The sequence below is a fragment of the Ahaetulla prasina genome, chromosome 5 (assembly GCF_028640845.1).
Source record: "Ahaetulla prasina isolate Xishuangbanna chromosome 5, ASM2864084v1, whole genome shotgun sequence".
Lineage (NCBI taxonomy): Eukaryota > Metazoa > Chordata > Lepidosauria > Squamata > Colubridae > Ahaetulla > Ahaetulla prasina.
Window position 1 is genome coordinate 123,047,118 of NC_080543.1, and position 24,318 is coordinate 123,071,435.

At 46.0% G+C, this 24,318-nt stretch overlaps 1 protein-coding gene across 1 annotated transcript in view; it reads right to left on the reverse strand.

The window, feature by feature from the left end:
• KLF5 (KLF transcription factor 5) overlaps window positions 1–21,751 on the reverse strand; it is a 40,649-nt gene extending 18,898 nt beyond the window's left edge. The window contains exons 1-3 of the mRNA XM_058185502.1: window positions 21,187–21,751; window positions 17,054–17,915; window positions 16,208–16,267 (exon numbers count right to left, since the gene is read on the reverse strand). Of these exons, the coding sequence (XP_058041485.1) occupies window positions 16,208–16,267; window positions 17,054–17,915; window positions 21,187–21,378 (1,114 nt within the window). The 5' untranslated portion in view covers window positions 21,379–21,751. The remainder of the gene's footprint in view (window positions 1–16,207; window positions 16,268–17,053; window positions 17,916–21,186) is intronic.
• Between the last annotated feature and the right edge of the window lie 2,567 nt (window positions 21,752–24,318).

The window sequence follows — 24,318 nt, forward strand, 5'->3', positions numbered from 1 at the left end:
TTTGCAACTTTGAAACAGGCTGTCCTCGTGGAGAATGGCCAAGCCGACAAATCCTGGAAGTTATGTGACGCGGAGTTAAAATGTTAATAGGCACCAGGCATACAACATAAGGAGGAAGCACTTTTATCAGGACCATCTGGTAAAGCCACTTTCACACCCATAAAAGCAAATAAAAACATTTACTACAGTTATTTGGCAACAGAAAAGGGAAAGGCAAAACATGAGTGGATCAGGGAGCTTATTTCCACTTCCTCCTCTCCACTGGAAGGATTAGGGATGAGGCTACGAGCAGCAGCACAGAGCTGGATGCAAATGTAGTCTATCAATAGCATTTGCAATGCAGAAGCATTCTTTGTTCATTGCCCCCAACAATCTGGGTCCTCATTTTACCAACCTCGGAAGGATGAATCAACCTGGAGCCCCATCAGGATCGAACTCCAGGCAGAATTTGCCTGCACTTTAACCACTGAGCCACCAGGACTCCAGGACATGAGAGGAAGTCCTCAGGACATGAGGTTTCAAAACCTCCAGGACATGACAGGATGTTCTCAGGACCTTCAGGACATGAGAGGAAGTCCTCAGGACCTTGGTAGCACAGGCTTTTTGGTTCCAGCAATGCAGTCCTTGGATCCTTCAAGCCAATGAAAAATCATTTCCTGCTGTATTTAGCATTGAACCATGCATAGTCCTGGAGATGCCCCACTGAAAGCAACAGTCTGGGGTGGTTTTTTTTAGGGATCTGTCACAAATCCACACCATCTGGCCTGCCCGTTACAAGCTCAGAATAGAGAGCGAGGTTTTCTTCTATTTGGGAAATGGTTCCACCACATACCACGTTCGGACTCCAAGTTCTAAAGATGGTCCTTCCAGATTGAGAGCTACCCCTGAGCTCCTTTTAGAGTTGTGGGCTGCCACAGGGCTCACAATATATGCACAGATTTAACAGCCAAGATGTGGATGTTAAAAGACTTGATGCTCTGTCCCAAAGCTGCTTTTCCAAAATGAAACTGGACTTTCTTGGCGTTTTTTTTTTCTTCTTTAAAACATTTCATTTCTCATCCAAGAAGCTTCTTCAGTTGTCTTGGGTGAGAAGCCAAACATTTTCAAAGGAAAAAGAAAACCATAAGAAAGTCCAGTTGACTTTTGAACAAGCATCTTTGGGGACAGCCATGACCTGGATGATTGAGAATCTCTATAGATACTTATTGCTAAGGCTGAGCTGTGGACTGTAGGCTCTAATCAAGAAACACATTGAACTAACACAGCAGGTCCATAACATCGCTTATAAAAGTGACAATAGCAGTCCATTGGGAGGCATCGTTAGCCATGCAGGAAGGGTCCTTAATCAGATCATGTGGTCCAGCTAAGAGACTAAAAAATAACAACTCAGTTCAACCTGGGAAAAAAATAATTTAGTTTTACCGGTAAGATCTGGCATGTTTCTTTTTCATTTCTTTGTTTAACGAAGACCTACAAGTCAAGCCAGATCAACATTAATCCAATTCTGTCTTTTAAAACTCCATCTTTGTGATGGCCATAGTATTCTGACCACTTTTTTCATGTCTTAACTTTAACCAAGATTTGAGTCTGACAAAAGGTAAGGTAAAGGTAAAGGTTCCCTTTGCACATATGTGCTAGTCGTTCCTGACTCTAGAGGGCGGTGCTCATTTCCGTTTCAAAACCGAAGAGCCAGTGCTGTCCAAAGACGTCTCTGTGGTCATGTGGCCAGCATGACTAAACGCCAAAGGCGCACGGAACACGGTTACCTTCCCACTAAAGGTGGTCCCTATTTTTTCTACTTGCATTTTTTACATGTTTTCGAACTGCTCGGTTGGCAGAAACTAAGACAAGTAATGGGAGCTCACCCCATTACGCGGCGCTAGGGATTCGAACTGCCGACCTTTCTGATCGACAAGCTCAGCGTCTTAGCCACTGAGCCATTGCATCCTTGGCGAAAGGTATTGAAGTTTTAAAGACCTACTGATTATTTCATATCCTTTGGCTGAAACTGGCAATGCTTTGGATGTGAGTTGTTTTGGATCACTACACTGCAATGTAACAACTTAAAAAAAAACAAAAAAACACAACCGTGGAAGGAACACTTGTTTTCAAACAAAAGCTCAGGAAATAAAGTTTCTATTGCCAAAGTAAGCAAACCTTGGAAAAGGTGAGTTGCAACGCCAGGGCCAGACTTGTACGCAGCCCAGCATCTTTTAGAAGGGGCTCTGTTATACAGCGAAGAATCATCTTCCTTATCAGACATCAAATATCTCGAACTGCAGCTTACTTTAATCCTCCTGGGGCAGCAAGGGACATTCTTCCAGGAGATATATGGGGCACTTAATTAAAAACAAAAAAAATTGTCAGTTGTAAGAACTGAAAAATGTTTCAGAGCTGGCACGATCGCCTCTATGGGAAGCCAACAACAGCAATGATTAACTACTGAATTCTTGGAAGCCATTTCATCCCCAAAACAGAGAGGGATTGGCAACGCGTCCTGCTCCTTTGCAAGGCACTCAAGAGGCTAAGAAAATCATCTAGGAAAGGGAGATAGAGAATCCGGATTCTGACACACAAGTAACGACACCGTATGTACCGTTAGGGGCACAATCAACACCCAGGCGTGTATTTATGGGTGTAAAGGAAAGAAAGAACATTTGCACTCGATGTCAGAAGCATCGAGGCACTTCCCGGGTTGAAAGGATTAGCCTATTGCCCTGGGGATGCCCAGTTAGGGGCTCTTTTCACGTCCCCAGCAGGAGATGGAGTGAAGGACAAGAGCTCAACCCTGCCCCACAGTAGCTCTTGGGTCTCTAACGTGGGCTTGCTAACGTTCCAACCATTCGAACCATTGTCCTCCTAAGGAACCATTTACAGTCTGAAATCTCTTGTCCGGGGGGCGGGCTGCTGGGGGTTCACAGGGGTTCGGGAGAACCTCTAGCTAAGATTCTGTGCAGTTCAGAGAACCCCCAAATCCCACTCCTGGCTGTCCCCGCTCATCCCACCCCTCCCCTCCCCTCCCAGGAGTCCCCACATGGCCCAGTTTTAGATACAGGTAAGTGCAGGGTGCACGTAGAAGCTCAGGCTGGAGGGTGAAAAATGAGCCTACCAGAGGTTCAGGAAGATCCAGGGCCCTCCAGAGCCTGAGGAGGCCATTTTTGCTCTCCTGGAGGCTCGAAGAAAGCCTCTGGAGGCTGGGGAGGGCAAAAACATCCCCACCCCCGCCGTGGTGCAGGAAGCCATGCCACCCATGGCCACACCCACCTAGCATCAGGCAGAGAACCCCTTAGTAAAATGTTTGAAGCCCACCCCTGCTCTTGTCCCCTGAAAGTCTCTGATTTTCTGCTCTAGATCAGAACAGGTTGGCCCCCAAGTTGCAAGTCAAGAAGCCAAGGAACATTTAGGGTTGGCTTCTAGAGTGGTGGGAAACTTCCTTTTGCATTTATCTTTTGTCTCGCACCCAGTGCCCCTTTCTTGAGCTATGTCCATCCTGCCTCGGAGCGAAAGAACTCTGCCAAACAAACACGATCGGCTCAAAACTGACACAAGACCTTCTCCGCAACACCTCAAAAGATGCACAAGTCAAGCCCGGAATTGTCAAGAGAAGCCAGGGTTGACCGACGCACAGCGTGTTCTTGAAAACGCTCTTCATCTGCTCTCTACAACTATTTATTCACAAGTAAGGAAAAACAGAAGAATTGAGTTTTAAAAAGTTATCATCCGTTCGTGTTCCGGATTAAAAAATAAGTGAGACACAAGTGGCTGGAGACTAGAAAAAGTGAATAGTGATGAAAAGGGAGAAACAATAAGCGCAAGATGTATGTAAGATAGTGCATAAAATGTACAAATTTAATATTATAAGTGATAGGGTTTATAGCATAATAAGGGATAATGGGACAATGTTTATAAAGGGAACTGGGAGAAAATGTAAATATTAGATCACCGCTACGAAACCGTTGTAAAAAGGGCATGTACATTATGTGTTCTGTGTTTGTTATGTTGTGTTGTGTTATAATTTTATTTATTTATTTATTTACATTTATATCCCGCCCTTCTCCGAAGACTCAGGGCGGCTTACATTGTGTAAGGCAATAGTCTCATTCTATTTGTATATTTATATACAAAGTCAACTTATTGCCCCCCCCAACAATCTGGGTCCTCATTTTACCTACCTTATAAAGGATGGAAGGCTGAGTCAACCTTGGGCCTGGTGGGACTCCAGCCTGCAGTAATTGCAGGCAGCTGTGTTTAATAACAGGCTATCTTACAGCCTGAGCCACACCACAAAAGTCTTTTTAAATAAAAGACTTTTTAAAAAAAAGTGAGATACATGTGTGTTACCATTTTCGCCTGGAAAGTAGGGGATAGCCTGTCTACACACCTATTTGTACTGACCACTCGGTAGAGTGGTTACTGCTGGAATAAAGGTTTAATGTTCTTTAGCTCTCTTTTTCTAAGATTAGCCTCTTTTATTTTAATTGCACAGGAGCACCAAAGTGTCAGAAAACTACCAGGTAGGCCTCCTTCTTCTTCTCTTCCTTTTCTGTATGCTTGCAAAAATAACTTCAAGCAAATCACTTCCAACTTTTATGGAAGACCGGTTATATCTTAAGATTTGCAATCAAGGCTTGGGACTTTCCCACATAGGCTCCGTGGGTCTGGCTTCCCCCTTCTTTGTAAGGGTCCTGGAACACATCTCAGGATAAGGAAAGAATTGATAACAAACAGGGAGGAATAGTCAAAACTATTTGCCAGATCCTGAAGATGAAATTGAAATGCTTTGGCCACCTAATAAGGAGGAAGGACTCACTGGAGAAGAGCCTAATGCTGGGAACGATTGAGGGCAAAAGAAGAAGGGGACGACAGAGAATGAGGTGGCTGGATGGAGTCACTGAAGCAATCGGCATGAGCGTAAATGGACTCCAGAGGATGGTAGAGGACAGGAAGGCCTGGAGGAACGTTGTCCATGGGGTCGTGATGGGTCGGACATGACTTTGGAACCAACAACAACAATTTCATCTGCAACTCCTATGAACTTGGCTACGGGACACCCTGCAGATGAGGGGTCTCCAACTTTGGTCCCTTTAAGACTTGTGGACTTCAACTCCCAGTTTTGCTGGCTGAGGGACTCTGGGAGTTCAAGTCCACAAGTCTTAAAGGGATCAAGGTTGGAGACCCCTGCTGCAGATGACTAAGAGCAGAAAGGCTAACATTCATCAAGCATTGTCAAAGAAAGCAGAAGGACCCAGATTTCAAAACCAGCCCATCAACAGCGGTAAGTATTTAAATTCGCCCCTGCATTTCGCTCATGGATTCAAGGGTTTTAATCATAAAAATCCCCTACAATAATCTCCATTCAACCAAGCTATTTAGCAACTGAAGGGAGGTATATAAGCCACAAACGTCGATTAAAAATTAACCAGGTTTAACTTAGCTTAGCAGCCCCTGGAACCTTGGTAGTTCAAACTCTCTCTGAGGACCAAGAGAAAGAAAAGTAGATCTGTTTTAAAATCAAACTAATAAAACTATCATGCAACCACACTGTTTCTGCTCAAAAGTCCACTGCAAATTTTCTTGAAAGGGTGCTAGCCCCCTCCAAAAATCAATACTGGTGCATTGATCAGAGGGACTTTATATCATGCAGTTAGGTAGACACTGAGCTTGTCAATCAGAAAGGTCGGCAGTTCAGCGATTCGAATCCCTAGTACAGGTCTCCTGCGTGAGCAGGGGGTTGGACTAGATGACCTCCAAGGTCCCTTCCAACTCTGCTACTGTTAATGCAAAACCATTGGCAGTAGCTTTAGAGTGGTTCACATCTCATTTCAAGGAATGTCACCTCTCTTGGAAGCAACTCAAACAGGGGTGGGTTCTACTTGGGTTCTGTTCCCTTGATTGTATCCAATTTCATATAGTTATTACATACTTATGCTTATATATATATATATATATGCTTATATATCGTATAGTTATTTCATGCTTATGCTTATATATATTGTTGTGATAAATAAATAAAATAAATAAACTTTTCTACCAGTTTGCAACGGGATCATGCACGCACGCTCACTTTGCTTGTGCGCGCATCAAGCTTTTGCGCATGCGCAGAAGCTTCTGCGCATGCACAGATTACCTCTGACGACATCCGGCTCGGTGGGTGGAGCCTCCCGCCAGTTTTACTACCGGTTCTTGTGAACCGGTCTGAACCAGGGGGGGCAATCCACCACTGAACTCAAGGCTTTAGTTTTCCAATTGGTGTCCACAAAGAGACATCAGAAGAGCTTCTGGCTTCAAATGGGTAACTATTAATGGCCAAGCCTATGGTCAAATGACTCTGGGACGGTGGGGGGGGGGGAAACGTCCCTGATCCAGAACATCAGACAAGAACTTGGGAGGAAAAAGAAGCAGGAGAAGAAATTAAGAAGGAAGGCAAATATATGTGTCCCAGGATAATGGGGCAGGATCCAATCTGGATCGGTCACCAGGACCAGAGGTTTCATCTTCCAAGCTTCCGCACTCAGCTGGAGCCCATCCTCAGAGAACTTTATTCTGGTGAAAGAGAAGCTTCCTGAGGATGCTCCAGCAGAGTCTGAAAGCTCAGAATACTAAAATTTTGGTTCTGGTGACCGATCCAGATTGGTTCCCGCAAGAAATGAAGGAATTTCATTTCATGTAAAACAGGCACTTCTTCACTTTAATTGCTTCGCATGGACACCTTTAAATTCTTTTTAAAAAGAAGCCTACTTCAAGAGTGAGGATAAGATGTTCAAAAAGGCTAATGCCATTAAACCAGGAGGTGATTTCTTTCAATGTAGTAAACCAGCTACCCGTGATTTATTTATTTATTATTATTTTATTATTTAGATTTTTATACCGCCCTTCTCCCGAAGGACTCAGGGCGGTGTACAGCCAAGTTAAAATATATAATATACAATATTAAAACAACAAATTAAAATAACATATTATATAATGGCCAAAAAATGTAAAAATTTAAATGTAAAACTGTCAAATTGACCCCAATAAAACACAGTACCCCACTTTAAAATTATTAAAATTCAAATTTCAGAATTTAAAAATTAAAAGTTAAAAATTAAGCCAGTCCCGCTTGGATGAACAAGTACATTTTCAATTCACGGCGAAAGGTCCGAAGGTCAGGTAGTTGACGCAAACCAGGGGGAAGTTCGTTCCAGAGGGTAGGTGCTCCTACAGAGAAGGCCCTTCCCCTGGGGGCCACCAGACAACATTGCTTGGCGGACGGCACCCTGAGAAGACCCTCTCTGTGTGAGTGTACGGGTCGGTGGGAGGCATAGGGTAACAACAGATTGTAGATTTAAGTATCAACTTGCCTGGACCAAGGTTCCAACCTAGTTTACTTAAACTGCATTGGGGTGTGTGGGAGAGCAGTGTGTCCCATAACTTATAAATCCACAGGCAGATTAAAAAGCAGCACTCCAGCAGCACTGGTACAACTGGCTGGAGCTTAGAAATAGTGAAGAATAACAAAAGGGGAGAAATCACAAACGTAAAGTGTCTCTAAGATAATGTATAAAATGTATAAAATCAATATTATGAGTGAAAGAAATTATATAGTGTAACGATAATGGGACAAGAAGGAAATATATGTGTGTGTGTGTGTGTGTGTGTGTGTGTGTTTTCTGAGGTTTTCGCGGGTGTTTGTATGTAGATCTTTGGTTATTCGGGTTTTGCATTGCTCCCAGAAGCACGAAGCTGAAGCCTGAAGATGATGAATGAGACTTTGTCGAAACGTCGCCAAGACACTTCCAATTTTATGTGGGAGAAAACCCGAATAACCAAAGATCTACATATATATATATATGGATGGATGGATGGATGTATATAGGTCTTTGGTTGTTCGGGTTTTCTCCCGTGTAAAATTGGAAGTGTCTTGGCAACGTTTTGACGAAATCCCATTCGTCATCTTCAGGCTGGGTGTTTACAGCTTCGTGCTTCTAGGAGAAATGTGTGATCGCAGCTGTTTCTTCCTTTTCTCCTAGAAGCACGAAGCTGTAAACACCCAGCCTGAAGATGACGAATGGGATTTCGTCGAAACGTCGCCAAGACACTTCCAATTTTACACGGGAGAAAACCCAAACAACCAAAGACCTACATACGAACACCCGTGAAAACCTCAGAAAACACACACACACACACACACACATATAAAATAAGGGGAGTTAGGGGAAAATGTAAAATACTAGAAGGCTACCGTTATGAAACAGTTGTAAAAAGAGAATATACGTTATGTGTTTTGTATTTGTTATACTGTGTTGTTTTATAAATAAAAAATTTAATTAAAAAAAAGCAGTACTCCAAATGGAGTATTGGCAAGTGTGGAGAACACAACAGAACCCATAACAAGGTTTTCCCTCTTGCCAATGCATTTTGCTGGGAATTGGGCAATATAGACATTTTAATAATAATAATAACAACAACAACAACAGACTCTGGCATAAACCAGTGCAGGTGGTTCCAGTGGTATTCGGCACACTGGGAGCTGTGCCTAAAGATCTAGGCAAACACTTAAAAGCAATTGGCGCTGACAAGATCACCATTGGTCAGCTGCAGAAGGCCACCTTACTGGGATCTGCTTGCATAATTCGCCGATACATCACACAGTCCTAAACTCTTGGGAAGTGTTCGACTAGTGATCTGTGATACGAAATCCAGCATAGTTATCTCATTTGCTGTGTATACTGTCATTTTGTGTAAATAAAATAACAACAACAACAACTCAATATGTGGATAAAAAATGTCCAAATCCAGTCTAAGCATCTGGCTGATTGTGCAACCAACAATAATAATAACAGTTTCAGATTCAATTTCGATTCTTTTTTCAACTGACCTTCTTTAAGCAGTTTGAGGCTCTTAATGAAAGGCGATTGCATGGAAGGAGAGAATGACGCACCTGATCCCTTGCACTCTTCTCTTATGAGTCTCAGTGGTGATTTGGGGTTTTTTTATTGAAAGCTTCAAGCCAAAGAATCATGCAAAAGTTGCAAATGGCTGGTTTATGGCGCATGCTAAGCTCTCCTAGGCTTTATCATAGTGTACTCTAGTAAGTGACTCGAGGGAGCGTGATTTCAAACCAGGGTTAAACGAACCACAACTTTGGGTGATTTCTGAATCCGGCCCAGCCCTGCTAATTCTGAGCCAGGGTGAAGCCATAATGTTTACCCTCCTTTGCTTTAGGCAAAGAGATCCATTTTTGGACAAGAAAACGTATTTTGCTCCGGTGAGTTACGTGGAAACACTTTTTAGAAACACACCATAAATCCCAAACAGCCCCACTGAAATTTCAAACTTCCTTCTCTGATGATCTCATTCCAAAACCAAATTTCTTCCTCAGCCCTTCCCAGTCTGGAGCCCCTTTTATCAGGGATGCTGATGGATGCCCATCCTTCACCTTCCAGCGGCTACTGCTCTGCTGGCTGAGCAAGAAGGGAGAGGAAATCCCTTTTCCTGAAGGGCAGAAGAATCAGAGCGGAAGTTTTTTAGAGGCTGAAAGATAAAGGCACCGGTTGCTACTCCTGGGAGATGAAATCGGGAGACCGAACCCAGCTGCCAACATCTGCCTATGCAGGAAGTGCCATCTCAAAGCCCATCCCTGTCAAAGACCTTGGAGTTTTTATATCTAACGATCTAAGTGCCAAAGCCCACTGCAACTATATAGCAAAAAAGGCTCTAAGAGTTGTTAACTTAATTCTACGTAGCTTCTTTTCAAAAAACACCACGCTACTGACCAGAGCGTATAAAACATTTGCTAGGCCAATTCTTGATTACTGCTCACCTGTCTGGAACCCATACCATATATCTGATATCAATACAGTTGAGCGTGTCCAAAGGTATTTTACGAGAAGAGTTCTCCACTCCTCCGAAACCAATAAAATACCTTATTCCACCAGACTTGATATCCTGGGTCTAGAAAATTTGGAACTTCGTCGCCTTCGACAGGACCTGGGTTTAGCTCATAAAACCATCCATTGTAATGTCCTTCCTGTCAATGACTTCTTCAGTTTCAATAACAATAACACAAGAGCTACCAACAGATTTAAACTCAATGTCAACCGCTCCAGTTTAGATTGCAGAAAACACGATTTCTGTAACAGAATTATCTATGCTTGGAATGCATTACCTGACTCTGTGGTCTCTTCTCATAACCCCAAAAGCTTTACTCAAAATCTATCCACAGTTGACCTCATCCCATTCCTAAGAGGACTCTAAGGGGCGTGCATAAGAGCACAAATGTGCCTACCGTTCCTGTCCTATTGTTTCTTCCCCTATATATATATGTGTTTATATTACCTTGTTTCTCCTCATATATATGTTTATATATTATATAATCCTTTATGTAATGCTTGTATATATATATTGTTACGACAAATAAATAAATAAATAAATAAATAAATAAATAAATAAATAAATAAATAAATAAATAAATAAATCTCTGCCACCACCAGCAGCCAGCCAAGCAAGGTGCCAATCTGCCGGGTCCTCGGGTTCTGCAGCCCACCCGTCCACCCACCCACCACCCACCCTGCCCGCCTGCTTTCCCAACTCCACCCCACCCCACCCACTTCTTGGACCTTCACCCAAGTCTTCACCCAAAAAAGAATGCCATTGAAGTCCTGAATGCTATTCAGGTGGAGGCAGGTTCCTAAATAAATACCGTGAGAGTGGGGGTGGGTGGGTGGCAGGATTTCTAATACACAAAAGAAAGAAGCACACTTTCCGTTTCGACTTCCAAACATGTCTTCGGTCACGGCTGTGGGCTTAATTTTTTTTCTTTCTTTTAAAAAAAAAGAAAGCAAGAAAGAACCCAAATGACAGATTGCCAAGAAGGGCGGATAGCAGTAGGTTTTAAGAGGAATTGTTCGGAAGACCGAGAACTACCCATGGACCTCCACAGATACTATAGAACAGGTCGAGCCGGATAAACAGGTCTGCAAAAAGCCCTCGGGAGACTGGAAAGAGTATCACACAAAACTTTTTTTAATAACCTGTATTTCATGACCTACATTTATTAAAGCTTTCAAGTTGCAGGGGTTCATTAAGAACCCTGTTAAGAAAGAAAAAAAAAACCGAGTTAAGCCAAGCAAATATGCCGGACAAATTGGCATTTTGTAGAAACGGTGAAACCCAAGTTTTATTCTGAAAACTCTTGATTCCCTCTTAAAAAAACATCCTTTTCTGCATGATGATTTTCCATTTATAATGTCAGCCACGGGGACCCGTGGAACAGAAGCGCGCTTGGGCAAAGAGATTTGAGTCTGGTTGTTTCTTGGCAGATGTTTCTCTATCCAAACTAGAGGACATCATCGGTACTAGTACTAACACTGATGATGTTACCTAGTTTGGTAACGAAATGTCTGCAAGGAAGCAAGCTCAGAGAGCACCAAGGAGCCCTCATTTCAACCCTGAGCGACAAATATTCTCCTTTATTAAATCTGTCATTGCCATCCCAAGGCCAAGTCAGCAAGAGTGGGACCGTGCAAATTATTTTCACTGCAACCACGTTCTGAAGACAAAAACGATACCGCAAAAAGGCAGGATTCACACGCATCTAACCCATAATGCAGTTAGTTTTGGGCGTAGTTTCTATGAGAGCCATAATAATTTGGAAATCAAAATCAAAATTTTTGGCTTATTGCAGTAGATGTGGGGAAAAAACAAAAAACAACCCAGAGACTATGGCTTGCTTTTAAAAGCCAGACTTGAACTATTTAGTCTCTTACACAAAGTATCAGTTCGCTCATTGCTTTTTTTCTGGGGCTGAGCATTTCTGCTTTGGATTACAGAGAGTCCTCGAATTATGACTTATTTTTTAGCAACCCTTTGAAGTTACGGCGCTGAGAAGAGTTATTTACGGGACCGCCTCCTGCCACCGATAGCCTCCCATTGACCTGTCCACAGGGAGGGTCTCCTCAGGGTGCCATCAGCCAAAAAATGTCTGCTGGCGACCCCCAGGGGGGAGAGCCTTCTCTGTGGGGGCATCTACCCTTTGGAATGAGCTTCCTCCGGGGTTACGATCACTCCCCGACCTCCGGACCTTCCAACATGAGCTCAAGACCCTTTTATTTCATCGCACGGGGCTGGCCTAATGTGTTATGGTCTTTAATTGGGGTTTTACTACTGTTTTTTAATAGTTTTAATGTTTAGCCAAATTTGAATTAGATTTTTATAGTGTTTTTTAATCTATTTATGTATATTGTTTTATGTTGGCTGTAAACCGCCCTGAATCCTTCGGGAGAAGGGCGGTATAGAAATTTAATAAACTAAACTAAACTAACTAAACTTATTTACAACCAGTCCTTGCACTGACGACCATCGCAAAATTCTCTCCGTCGCTTCATCATGATTTGGATGCTTGGCAACTGGCATTTATTTATGATGGTTGCCACATCCAGCGATCTCTATTTACAGCCTTCCCAGCCAGTCAAAGCCATGTCTTGCTTAATGACCGCAGTGTTTTCTTCAAAAACCCACGGCAAAAAACGGTTGCAAAATCAGGTACAGTTATGTCATGTTTCACATGATGGCCGTACCGCTTAATGACAAATTTTCCCATTCCTATGGTGGTCATGACTCAAGGACATCCGTTCTTTAAAACTAATGCATGATTAAAATGAAGTGGAAGTGAAATTTCTGTTGTTAAGTGAGTTTTGCCCTATTTTACAACCTTCCTTGCCTCAGTTGTTAAGCAAACCGTTGCAGATGATACGTTAGTAACCCGGTTGTTAAGCGAATCTGGGTTCCCCATGGATTTTGTTTGTCAGAAGGTCACAAAAGGGGATTGCATGACCTTGGGACACTGCAACCGTCATAAGTAGGAGCCAATTGCCAAGTGTATGAAGTTTGACCACATGATCATGGAGATGCTGCAAAGGTCATAACTCAGAAAAACGGTCATAAACCCCTTTTTTCCAGTTTCGTTGTAACTTTGAACAGTCACTGGTTGTAAGTCGAGGACTACCTGTAAGGCATTTTAACATTCCAACAGTTAGTCTACCAGGCTGCCCGAACAACCCAACACTCTTTGTTTATTTTTTAGCCAACTCTTTATAAACAAGGTTTTCTAGAGGCGCAGGACACGACTTTCAAGTTTAGGAAAACCGTTACTACATTTTGCAGCCAAATATTTAATAGCAGCCACGGGTAAGGAAATAACTTGTAGAAGCTTTTAATTCAAGGCTTGTGTCCTATGAAAATTGTTCCTGCCCCAACCACGGGGCTCTGGGCCAGGGATGATGGGATCTGCAGTCCGGCAAAAAGGAGAGATGTACAGATTTCCCGCACATAGTTCTGGGATCGAGGCCAGAGTCATGAGGACAAAGATTGGAGTTTCAGGCCTGTCGTTGCAGTGGCGGGAGGGGGCAAAATCTTTCCCAAATTTTAGAAGCCTCTAGCAAGCAAATACGGCCCAGTTACTTTTATTTTATTTATTTACTTATTTTGTCACACAGCCAGTGGTGGGATTCAGCCGGTTCGCACCACTTCGGGAGAACCGGTTGTTAACTTTCTGAGCAGTTTGGCAAATTGGTTGTTGGAAGAAATCATTAGGGCAGAGAACCGGTTGTTAAAATTACTTGAATCCCACCACTGCACACAGCATATATAAGCATAAGCATGAAATAATTATACAATATATCAGCATATATGAGTATGAGTAGGTAATAACTATATTAATTGGATATAACGAAAGGAAACAACAGGACAGCAACGGTAGGCACGTTTGTGCTCTTATGCACGCCCCTTACAGACCTCTTAGGAATGGGGCGAGGTCAATAGTAGATAGTTTTTGGTTGAAGCTTTGGGGATTTTGGGAAGAGACCACAGAGTCAGGTAGTGTATTCCAAGCATTAACAACTCTGTTACGGTGGCTCCTTGCAAAAGGCAGGTTAAACAGAAGCCATAGACACCTTCGCTCTTCCATTTTTTCAGAGAGAGATGCTTTCAGTCCTCCCTACATATTGACAGAAGTTGTTCATTTGGGCATAACCGAAAGGGACAGAATTCTCTTGGACAACTCATGTGAGACAAGAGTGAACGGCCCAGACAGATCAGTGACTTCTAGCCAATATCCTACAGGAACCTGGGATCACCAGTATAAGCAGTGACAGATTAGATACTTTTAATCATAATATTGTAAGACACCCTGAGTTACCCTGTGGTGGACGGCCAATAAAGGTAAAGTTTCCCCTTGCACGTATGTGCTAGTCGTTCCCGACTCTAGGGGGCGGTGCTCATCTCTGTTTCAAAGCTGAAGAGCCAGCGCTGTCCGAAGACATCTCCGTGGCCATGTGGCCGTCATGACTAAACTCCAAAGGTGCACGGAGTGCTGTTACCTTCCCACCAAAGGTAGTCCCTATTTTTTCTACTTGCATTTTTTAAGTGCTTTCGGACTGCTAGGTTGGCAGAAGCTGGGACACGAAACAGGAGCTCATCCCGTTAAGCGGCGCTAGGGATTCGAACCACTGAACTGCCGACCTTTCGATCGACAAGGTCAGCATCTTAGCCACTGAGCCACCACGTCCAATACATTTTACAAATAAATAAACATTACATTTTACAAATAAATAAACCATGGTTTATTGAACTCAGAGTGGCCTCATCTGCAGGCCGTGTTAAGCCCAGGTAAATAAGATTGTGCCAAATAACAACGAGACCACATTACGTTGTGCTGGGTGCTACCAAAAGTCTAGGCCCAGCAGGAATTTTCACCCATGGAAGAATAATTCCAAATTTTCCAACAGCAACCCACAGCAAAAGAGAGACAGGCCTAGATGAACAAAATTCCCCATGCTAGGAGGAAATCAAGGCTCGGTAAACCTTTTACAACCGTTTGGAAAACTTTGTTTATAACTGTTGCTTTTAACCTTTTCTCTGTTCCTTTTGAGAGAGAACGGGGACTTCATTTATCAAAAACTTCATTTCCATAGTAACTCTTTGCCCCAAGATATTTCAGTCATTCCACATATGAGCGAACGCTGAATACGGGCCCTTGTTTTACAGATGAAGCCAAACCCAGGGATCTTTTTCCCCATTTAAAAACCAGATTCAGCTCTTCACAAGCAGGGCGAAGAAGGGAGCCATTTCAAATGCTGCAAAACCCAGCATTTTTAAAAACAAAACTGAAGCGACCAAGCCGTTCTGACAACTCAAAATTTCTTTGCCACCGAGACATAAAGTTTCGGAAGTGTCACTCAAACATTTTAAAGCCTTTTTTTAGATGATTTTAGGCGTTATGTCAAATCTGTGCTGAGTCATTAGCTGACAGAGGTTTCTTCTCCTAAGTTGACCCGACCACATATTTCAGAGACTGAATCGGGTTTTGTTTTCCGTGCAAAAGTACGTCCGGCAAAAACAAACCACTTAACGGCAGTCTATTTGGAAAAGCGTTTTATCCTACAGACTTGATTCAATAAATCCTGACAAACCTACATCTGCAGAATCAACTGGCCACACCGCCTGGCTTCATCTTATTCTTCCGCCTCTACTAAACAAAAAGTCCCTCATGAGAAAGGGGAACCTGCTAAGCTTCCACAACATGTTTGGAGCCAGCCGACAATACCTGTTCGACAATCCATGCAATCTCACAATAGACTTATCAAGTTTATCACCTGCTGAGCGCAGCCAGTCAACTTGAGAACGAAAGTCAAGTTCATCGTGGAACGGAACTTAAATCGTTTTATTTAATTTGATGTAGGCCTTATCACTGAGCAGAAGGCAGTAGGCAGGCCGCTGGGCAGGAAATCAGCTTTTCTGAAATACATGTTTCACACAATGGGTGAGGGCAAGGGCCTTCGAGATTCGCAGCGTAACCCTAAGCATGGGCCAGAATCATGGTTTTCATGGGAGTGAAACCAAATTTGATGCATAGAGATTCGATCCAAAGATGACAGCACGCATTAAGTGACAGCATAATTCAGCTGGAAAGGACTGGCGGGGGCAGGGTGAATGGAAAATAATAGCGCTTCAAAGAGGGTATTTATACACTGTTCAAATTCACCCCCTTTTATTTCCCGAAGCTTAACAGCGTCCTTCGTTTTAGTGACCAGCGTGACTGATTTATAACTCTCTGTTTCAAGCAGATCTAGTTAAACCTTTTCAAGCAAAGCAGAGAGAAAATACAGGATGGCAAACTTATACTTATAGCAAAATCATAACCAGCAAAGGAAAAAAAAACACCACCTACCAGTGTGAGTTCGCAGGTGTGCTTTTAAGTGGGAAGATTTTGTGTACACTTTAGTGCAACCTAAGATAGAAAATCAGAAAGAGACATTAAGTATCAAGTGCACGGATGTCTAGAAAACGGTAATGCTCATCATAAAACCACAATGCTGCTGATAGTTCTAATGGGTGGCCCTAATATATTTAAGAAACTTATTCCAATTTCTAGCTTTTGCCCAGAGCAAAAAGAAAGCTGCTAGTGTTGCACACAATCAACCACACCTAAATTTTCAGCTCAATACATTTACCGTCCTAAACATGCAAGTTGAGTTAATCAATCAAGAATCTTACGATCATGCATGTCACATTTTATCCACTTCTCTTATAAGCTATGTGTTCAACAGCAAAATCAGTTATTAACACATAACAGAATCTGTTATCTAACTGGGAAGACACACACCCTTTATTTCAACCTATTCCTAGTTAAATCAAGGGAGAAAAAAGACATCAAGAAGCAGAAACGCAGTCAAAACATGAAGAAAAAAAAGTGAGCACGCTTTTCTTCAAGTGGCTATGACTGCTGGGCTTCCCCACCCTAGTGAGCGAACTACATTCCCCATCATTCTGAGCCAACATGCTTATGGGAATGTTCAGGTCTGAGATGTGGAATGCTGGCTTATGACTTTGGCTGACATTTATGTTCAAACCTTGCATGCGCTTAAGGTTATTTTATTAAACGTTTTCTCCTTTTGAAACCAGGCACAAAATGCTCTTATTTGAGCAGATCGGCTGGCACGTTGCACAAGAGAAAGAAAACATTTGGAAGACGCTAAGCGAGGAGAGTTTGTCTCTCCGCCTGCCTCAAGCTTACCAGGGTAGTCACAGTAATGAATCCGCCTCTTCTCCAAGTCGGGGTTACTCCTCCGATTATATCTGACGGTTGGCATGCTCGGCGAATTCATGGGGATGCTCGCGGTCAAGTTCGGGTTGTGGATGGCCAACTTGGAAGCGATGGTGGCAGCGTAAGACGGAGGTGGGGTTAAATTCTGCATCATTTCCACCTGCCGGTCGGGGCTGCCAGGTTCCGAGCTTGGGGGCGAAGGGGGGAAGTAAGTGGCCGACTGCTGCAGAAACTGGCTGGGCATGGCGTACGTGCAGGGGGGCATCCCATGGAACTGTTTCATGGAGGTCTGGGGCATGGCTGGAGAGAGGGTGTTCAGGCCCGTCATGGAGGAAGAGAGGGAGACGTTGCTAAGGGAGTCCATCCCCGCTGCATTCGGCAGGTCTAAATCGGGAGAGCTGAGGAGCTGGTATAGCTGGCCCTGCTGGGGCCCAGGCACAGAGAGGCCTAGATCTGAGGCAGACATCTCCTGCTTGATGAAGAGGCTGTTCACATCCGGCGCCTGGTGGGGGCTGAAGATGCTTGTAAACTCGGGGAGAGCCTGGGCAGAGTTGGGGACTACAGGAGTTGTCTCACTCTGGTGGCTGAAGGCACCGACCGGCTCTATCTTGATGTGGGTTGCGGGGCCTCTCGGGGCTTTGAAGAGACCCGTCCTCAGCTGGGACAGATCCGGCAGGTAGAGGTTCATGTTGACACTGTAAGGCACCCCGTCACCATTGGTGAAGAACTGATCCACCACCGAGGCACTGTCCCGCCGGTACTTTTTGTGCTCGGGGAGGGGGGGCAAGGGAGGAAGCTGCTGGGTCAAATATTTCTCCATCTCGCATCGGGTCTGGATGAGAACAAAATCAGCCAAAAAAGAAAAACAGAGAGAGAGAGAGAGAGATAAGCTTACAAACTGGAACCATGATGAATCTCCAACCCATTACAAAAATCGAGCCCAGGATGAGATTGCTTACAAATTACACCCCACTCTCGAAAAGCCACCCTCATGATCCAGAAGTACGGAAGAATGGGGAAAATTCACCCAGAAGCTAGTCAAAGAAACTCTAGTCTATTCCTGAATTAGAGAACTCTTGAGTTATAACCTTGGGAACATAGTAGCCTGAGCAGGAACAAAGATTAAAATTAAAATTCACCAGCAGGACTCATTTTCGGGAATTGTTCAGGTCTTGAATTAAGTTTTGCATTCCTCCCCCCAAAAAAGGGAGAGCCATCATCCAGCCCAAATGAAAAGTTTTTATTGAGTTACTTTTAAGAAAAGCAAGCAGAGGTAGAAGGATCTCACATTGATAGAGACATGCTTCACCTTCCTACCACCAGACTACACCTTCAAGAACGATAAGCGAACGATAAGAATAACTAATTAAAGCTGTTCGTTACAAGAATCAAAAGTGAAAATTAAACTATTGGATACGTTATCTTGGAAGGCTAAATATAGCTAGTGATACAACTGGGTGGCAAAGCGTTTCGCTCTAAAAAAGCCCTGCATGCCATTTTCTACATTTCATCTGGAGGATTTTTTTATTTATTTTTTTTAAATCAAGGCTTCCAAGAATGCAGACACCCTGCTGGCTTGGACTCTTTGGCATCTTAAGCCATTCAGGTTGTCCCCCTCCTCATAGATAGATAGATGATAGATAGACCATAGGTAGATTGACAGATATGGTAGGTAGGTAGGTAGGTAGGTAGGTAGGTAGGTAGGTAGGTAGTTAGATAGATAGATAGATAGATAGATAGATAGATAGATAGATAGATAGATAGATAGATAGATAGATAGATAGATAGACAGACAGACAGACAGACAGATAGACAGACACAATGATAGATAGATGATAGATGGATAGATAGATAGATAGACAGACAAATAGACAGACAGACACAATGATAGATGATAGATGGATAGATAGATAGATAGACAGACAGACAGATGAGAGAGACAGTCAGACAAAAATGGTTTATATCTGAGAAGGAAAGAAGAAATAAAATCGTAGGACTACTTTTGTGTCACTTTTTATGAGGGGGGGGGTGTCTTGTAGAGAAGACAACAATTTTCCCACAGGAAGAAGGCAAACAGCCAGGCGTGGAAATCTTGCGAAAAACAATTGAACTGGGAGACCCAAAACATTTTCGTTTGACAATGTCCACTGCGTGCCACCAAGATCCGAAGGCTTTCGCTTTCCCCAGGCTGGCCCAGGGTTGCCAGGGCAGGTTTTCTCTTTCGAGATTTTCCCACCCACCGGGATGAACGGGAAGACACCCTCCCTCCCAATTTCTCCGACCGCCGCCTTCCCTCCCAGACCTGCGGGCTTGAGGTCAACTTCCAGAGAGGGTAAACGCGGGGGCGGAAGAGATCCTGAAGCCTGGCCTGACCTGACCAGGGTTTTCAGAGAGGGTGGATTTCAGCGGGGGGCACCCACTGCGGTCCCTACATTCCCTTCGTTTGAGGGGCAGAGGCTGCCACCCACCGCTGATCACCCCCACCGCCACCCACCTCCGTTGCCCCGGGGAAGGTTCCTGTCCTCGGAGACCCTCTTCAACCACCCAAGGCGCTGCGCGGATCCAGAGATTCCACGGACAGCGACGCGACCCAGCAGTGATGGACGAACCCAGATCGGTCTTCTACCTCGGGAAGGAACCCCGCATTCCCCTCCGGACCTCTACAGCCGGGCCAGGGCTGAGAACGGGCTTCCTTGGGGGGGGGTCCCCAAGCCAGCCCCCCCACAACTGCTCTCCTGCCCAAGACCACCCATGGTTCTTCTGCCACTCTTGCTTAACACCAGCAAAATTGCTGGGGACGGACGGACAACGATTTTTTTTTTGCGGGGGGGGGGGGCCAGAAGAAGAAAGTCTTTGGCCCACCCTGAACACGATTCTCCTTATATCTTCCTAGGGGCAGGGAAGGGGGTCTCCCAACAAAAGCCGCGGGCAAGCTAGCCTCCCTTCGCTTCCCAGCGCGAAGGCACCGCTCTGCAACGACCCGCCGGCTTTTCCGTCCTTTCCTCCACAACCATTTAAGGGGTCCCGTCGCCCACGCCAAGAAAAAAGCCGAGGGGGAAACTCCCCACGGGCGCTTCGAGTGGAAGCGGCGTTGCCCGAAAACGAGCAAAGTCCCTGGCGGCTTTTCCCACTTTAGCCTGGCCAGCTGTTGAGCCGGGGATCCGCTTGCAAAGGGCAGACGGCCGAGCTCGCCCCCCTGGCCTCGTCTAAAATGACTTTTTTGCGTGGGCGCGCGGGGTTGGCTCAGCCTCCGCCTCCGCCTCGGCTCGGCCAGGCCGGGCACCCAAGGTGGCAGCTGCCGCCGCGCTCTCTCCGCCCGCGCCCGCCGCAGGGAGGGGCAGCGCGCCGGGGAAGCCAGCGCCGGCACTCGGCCCGGGCCGAGCCGAGGGGAAACCCGGCCCTACCCGCCCGTCAGCCAGCCAAGCTCCCTTCGCGCCCGGCCACGTGCGGAAAGAGGAGCCGCGGAGCGCGGCCGCGCTGGCAAGTTGCCCGCAGGTCCGAAAGAGGCTGGAACGGAGAGTGCGGGACGGGCTAGAGTGGAACAGGCGGAAAACCCCGTCCGGTCATCCTCGAGAAGAGAGCCCGGCGCAGCGGCTACCCAACCGCTGAGCCCTTTTCGGTCTCAGTCGTTGCTCCGCGGCGGAATGAGCCTCCTGTATACGCAGAAGACGGGACGCCGCTTTTCCTTTCCTTTCCTTCCCTCCTGTCCTTTCCTCCCCTCCCCTTCTCTTTCCTACTCTTTCCCCTTCTTTCCCTTTCCCTTCCCTTCCTTTTCTTTCCCTTTCCTTTCCTCCTTTCCTCTCCTTTCCTCTCCTTTCCTCCTTTCCTCCTTTCCTCTCCTTCCCTCCTTTCCTCTCCTTTCCCCTTCACTTTCCTTCTCTTTTCCCTTCCCTTCCTTTCCTCTTTCCTTCCCTTCTTTCCTTTCCCTTCACTTTCCTTTCCGCTCGCCCGCCTGCCCCACCCAGCCCGAGCTCGGCCGCGGCCGGGACACACCCAAACAGCCCAACGGCCGGGGCCGCCACCCGCCCTTTGCCCATGCCCCGGGGAACTCTTGTCCCAGAGCCGCCGTCGCCGCCAATCCCTACGGGCGGGCGCCTCCTCACCTGCACCATCTCCTCGCCGGGCATCCGGGCAGCGCTCGATTGCTGCGGAGGAGCCGCCGGCGGCTTGAGCTCTTCCGGAGCTGGCGGTGCGAAGATCGAGCCTTCCCGGCCGCCCAACACCGGCTTGAGTTGGGCGAAGACGGGCTCCTCGGGCCCTAGGCGGACGCTCATGCTCAACACCCGGGTAGCCATGGGGCAAGGGCAGCTCTGCGGGAAGAAGGCGCCTGGCCCGCCCTTTGCGCGGCTCACGCCCTCCGCCTCCGCCTCCTGCTCCTGCTGAAGCCGCCGCCGCCGCCGCTGCTCCTCCTGCTGCTGCTGCCTCCGCCGCCGCCGCGCATCGGGCTCCTCTACCTGGGCGAGACCTGCCTCCCTCCTGGCGAACCCCGGCGCGTGCCCGCCCGCCTCTATTTCAACGCCTCCACCCAGGAGGAGGCCCGCCCGGCGCCCCGCCCTGCACTGGGGAGAGAAGAGGAGGAGGAGGATGGGGGGGGGGGGCTCGCTTGGCTGGCAGGCAGCAGGAGGGGCCAAGAGCGCCCCCTCTTGCCAGGCGCGCCGCCACCCTCCTCATCACCACCACCACCCCAGTGCTGGGCAGCGGCTCCTCCCTTCGGGCCAGCAGTCCACCCTCTCCGGCTGCCGGGCCGCCCTCCGCTGGGAGAAGCGGGATCGGGCAGGGCAGGCCGCTCGGAGGCGGTAGCAGCAGCAGCAGCAGCAGCGCCGTCCCACTTTCCTCGCAGAGAGCCTGGCGCTGCCCAGGCTGCGGGAGAGAGATCGGTGGGACCCGCTGGCTGGCGTTCTCCTTTGCCCTCCTCAGTCCGGGGCGCTTTTTTTTTTTTTTTTTTTGGCTTCTGAATCCCGGGATTAAGGGTAATCTCGCACGGGTTAAGGGTAGGGTACAGACCGGCCCTAGGTTAGAATAGAATAGAATAGAATAGAATAGAATAGAATAGAATAGAATAGAATAGAATAGCATAGCATAGCATAGCATAGCATAGCATAGCATAGCATAGTATAGCATAGAATAGAATAGAATAGAATAGAATAGAATAGAATTTTATTGGCCAAGTGTGATTGGACACACAAGGAATTTGTCCTGGTGCATCTGCTCTCAGTGTACATAAAAGAAGATACCTTCATCAAGGTACAACACTTACAACACTTAATGATAGTCATAGGCTACAAATAAGCAATCAGGAAACAATATCAGTATAACAAAGTTACAGTCATAAGTGGAAGGAGATGGGAACGATGAGAAGATTAATAGAAGTGCAGATTTAGTCAGTGGTTTGACAGTGTTGAGGGAATGATTTGTTTAGCAGAGTGATGGCGGTTGCGCTCTGGGTGTCAAGCGAGAAACCAGGCGGTGCGCTGGGATGCTGGCCTGCCCCGCGCCGTGTGAGTGCGGGACCCCCTCGGCCCTGGGAGGCAGAGAGGAATCCCCTCGCCCAAGCGACGGAGGGCTCGCCGGGGGTTTCACTCCCCCGTATTTGTTGCCGTAGCGGAGGCGAGATGTGAAAGAAACGGAGGGTTGAACCCCCGTGGAAAACGAGGACCCTCTGCCGTTAAAGATGTCCCGGGAGGCTGTTGGCTTTTTCCCCCGAGAGAGGCTCTTAACGGTTACCGAGAGCGGAGCTCACGGGACCGCAGTTCTGGCGCTCGGGCGGAGCTTTTGGGAGCCCGCGAAGTGCTTTAAGCACGGTCGATTTAACACGGAACAAGCCAGCCTTTCAAATGTAGCCAGCTGTCTAGCCGCCTTTCGCGGCCTGTTCTTAGGGAGGAACTTCTGCATCCTTGCAGTCTGGGAAGACAGCAAGAGAGTGTTGACTGTGTCCATTTGGACTGTTTTACTTTATATATTTATAAAATATGTACATATCTATATCTATATATCTATCTCTATCTAAATACATACACACACACATATTCTTGCTTTATTGTTTTTATTGTTTTGCTGAAATGTTCTCAGAAGCACAACCGGTGGCTACTCATGCAAAACGATACACAAAGCCAAAAGTAATAATCAAAATGAATAATCATTTCAAAAGCCCTTCCCAAATGGCATCTATATATAATAATGTATAATGGCAGCTCCTTACACATTAGAAACAGAATGTGTGTATTCCGCCTAAGGCTGAGTTTTCCTTCCAAAGAGTCTCCACCCAAGCAGGACCAGCTTTGCCAAAGTTATTGTTATTCTGGTAAAAGTTATTCTGTTAAAAGTTCACCATCAATCAATACATTCACCCAACTGAGGGAGAAGCCAGAAGTATGTTTAGCTTCCAATTGCAACCAAAGCAAGGACTCCATAGGAGAACAGATTTAAGCTTAAAAAACCTAGTCGAGACACTGGACGTTCTGTAAACCTTGGTTATGCAATCAAGACAACAAAATTGGAAGGATCCAACCCAAAACCACGTGAGGGTGTTTTTCCCTGGATCAGAGAAGCTGCATCACCTGACCCTGAGCTGGCAGCTTAATTTTAGCCAAAAGAAGCCCCTGAAATTTAGTCTGTGTCTCTCTTATAGAAAGCTGAACTGCGCTCGTTGTTGTTGTTAGTTGCGAAGTCATGTCTGACCCAGTCAATTTAAGACCACACTGACTGCTTCAGTGACTCCATCCAGCCACCTCATTCTCTGTCCTCCCCTTCTTCTTTTGCCCTCAATCTTCCCTAGCATTAGGCTCTTCTCCAGTGAGTCCTTCCTTCTCATTAGGTGGCCAAAGTATTTGAGTTTCATCTTCAGGACCTGGCCTTCTAAAAGGCAGCCAGGGTTGATCTCTAGAACTGACCGTTTGATCGCCTTGCAGTCCAAGGGACTTGCAGTAACTGAGAATTGTGCTAGCAGTAATTAATTATTAGGGGTTTGTTATGCTAATTTAATAGCTTGCTTTATGATGCTAATGTCCTCTGTTGTTCCTGCAAGGCCCTGGAGAGATGCAACTCAGCATCCTGATAGTCTCCTTTGGCAATGCTGTTCTGCTGTCTGGCTTTGAACTTTCTTCCTTGAGAAATTGAAGCATGGGAAGACGTGTTTTCTCTCTCTCTCTCTCTCTTTCCTCCTCCTTGGATGTTTTTGCCATCTGATTGGCAGCCAGTTCTACTTTTATGTAGAACCAGGTCTCTTTGCCCTATCT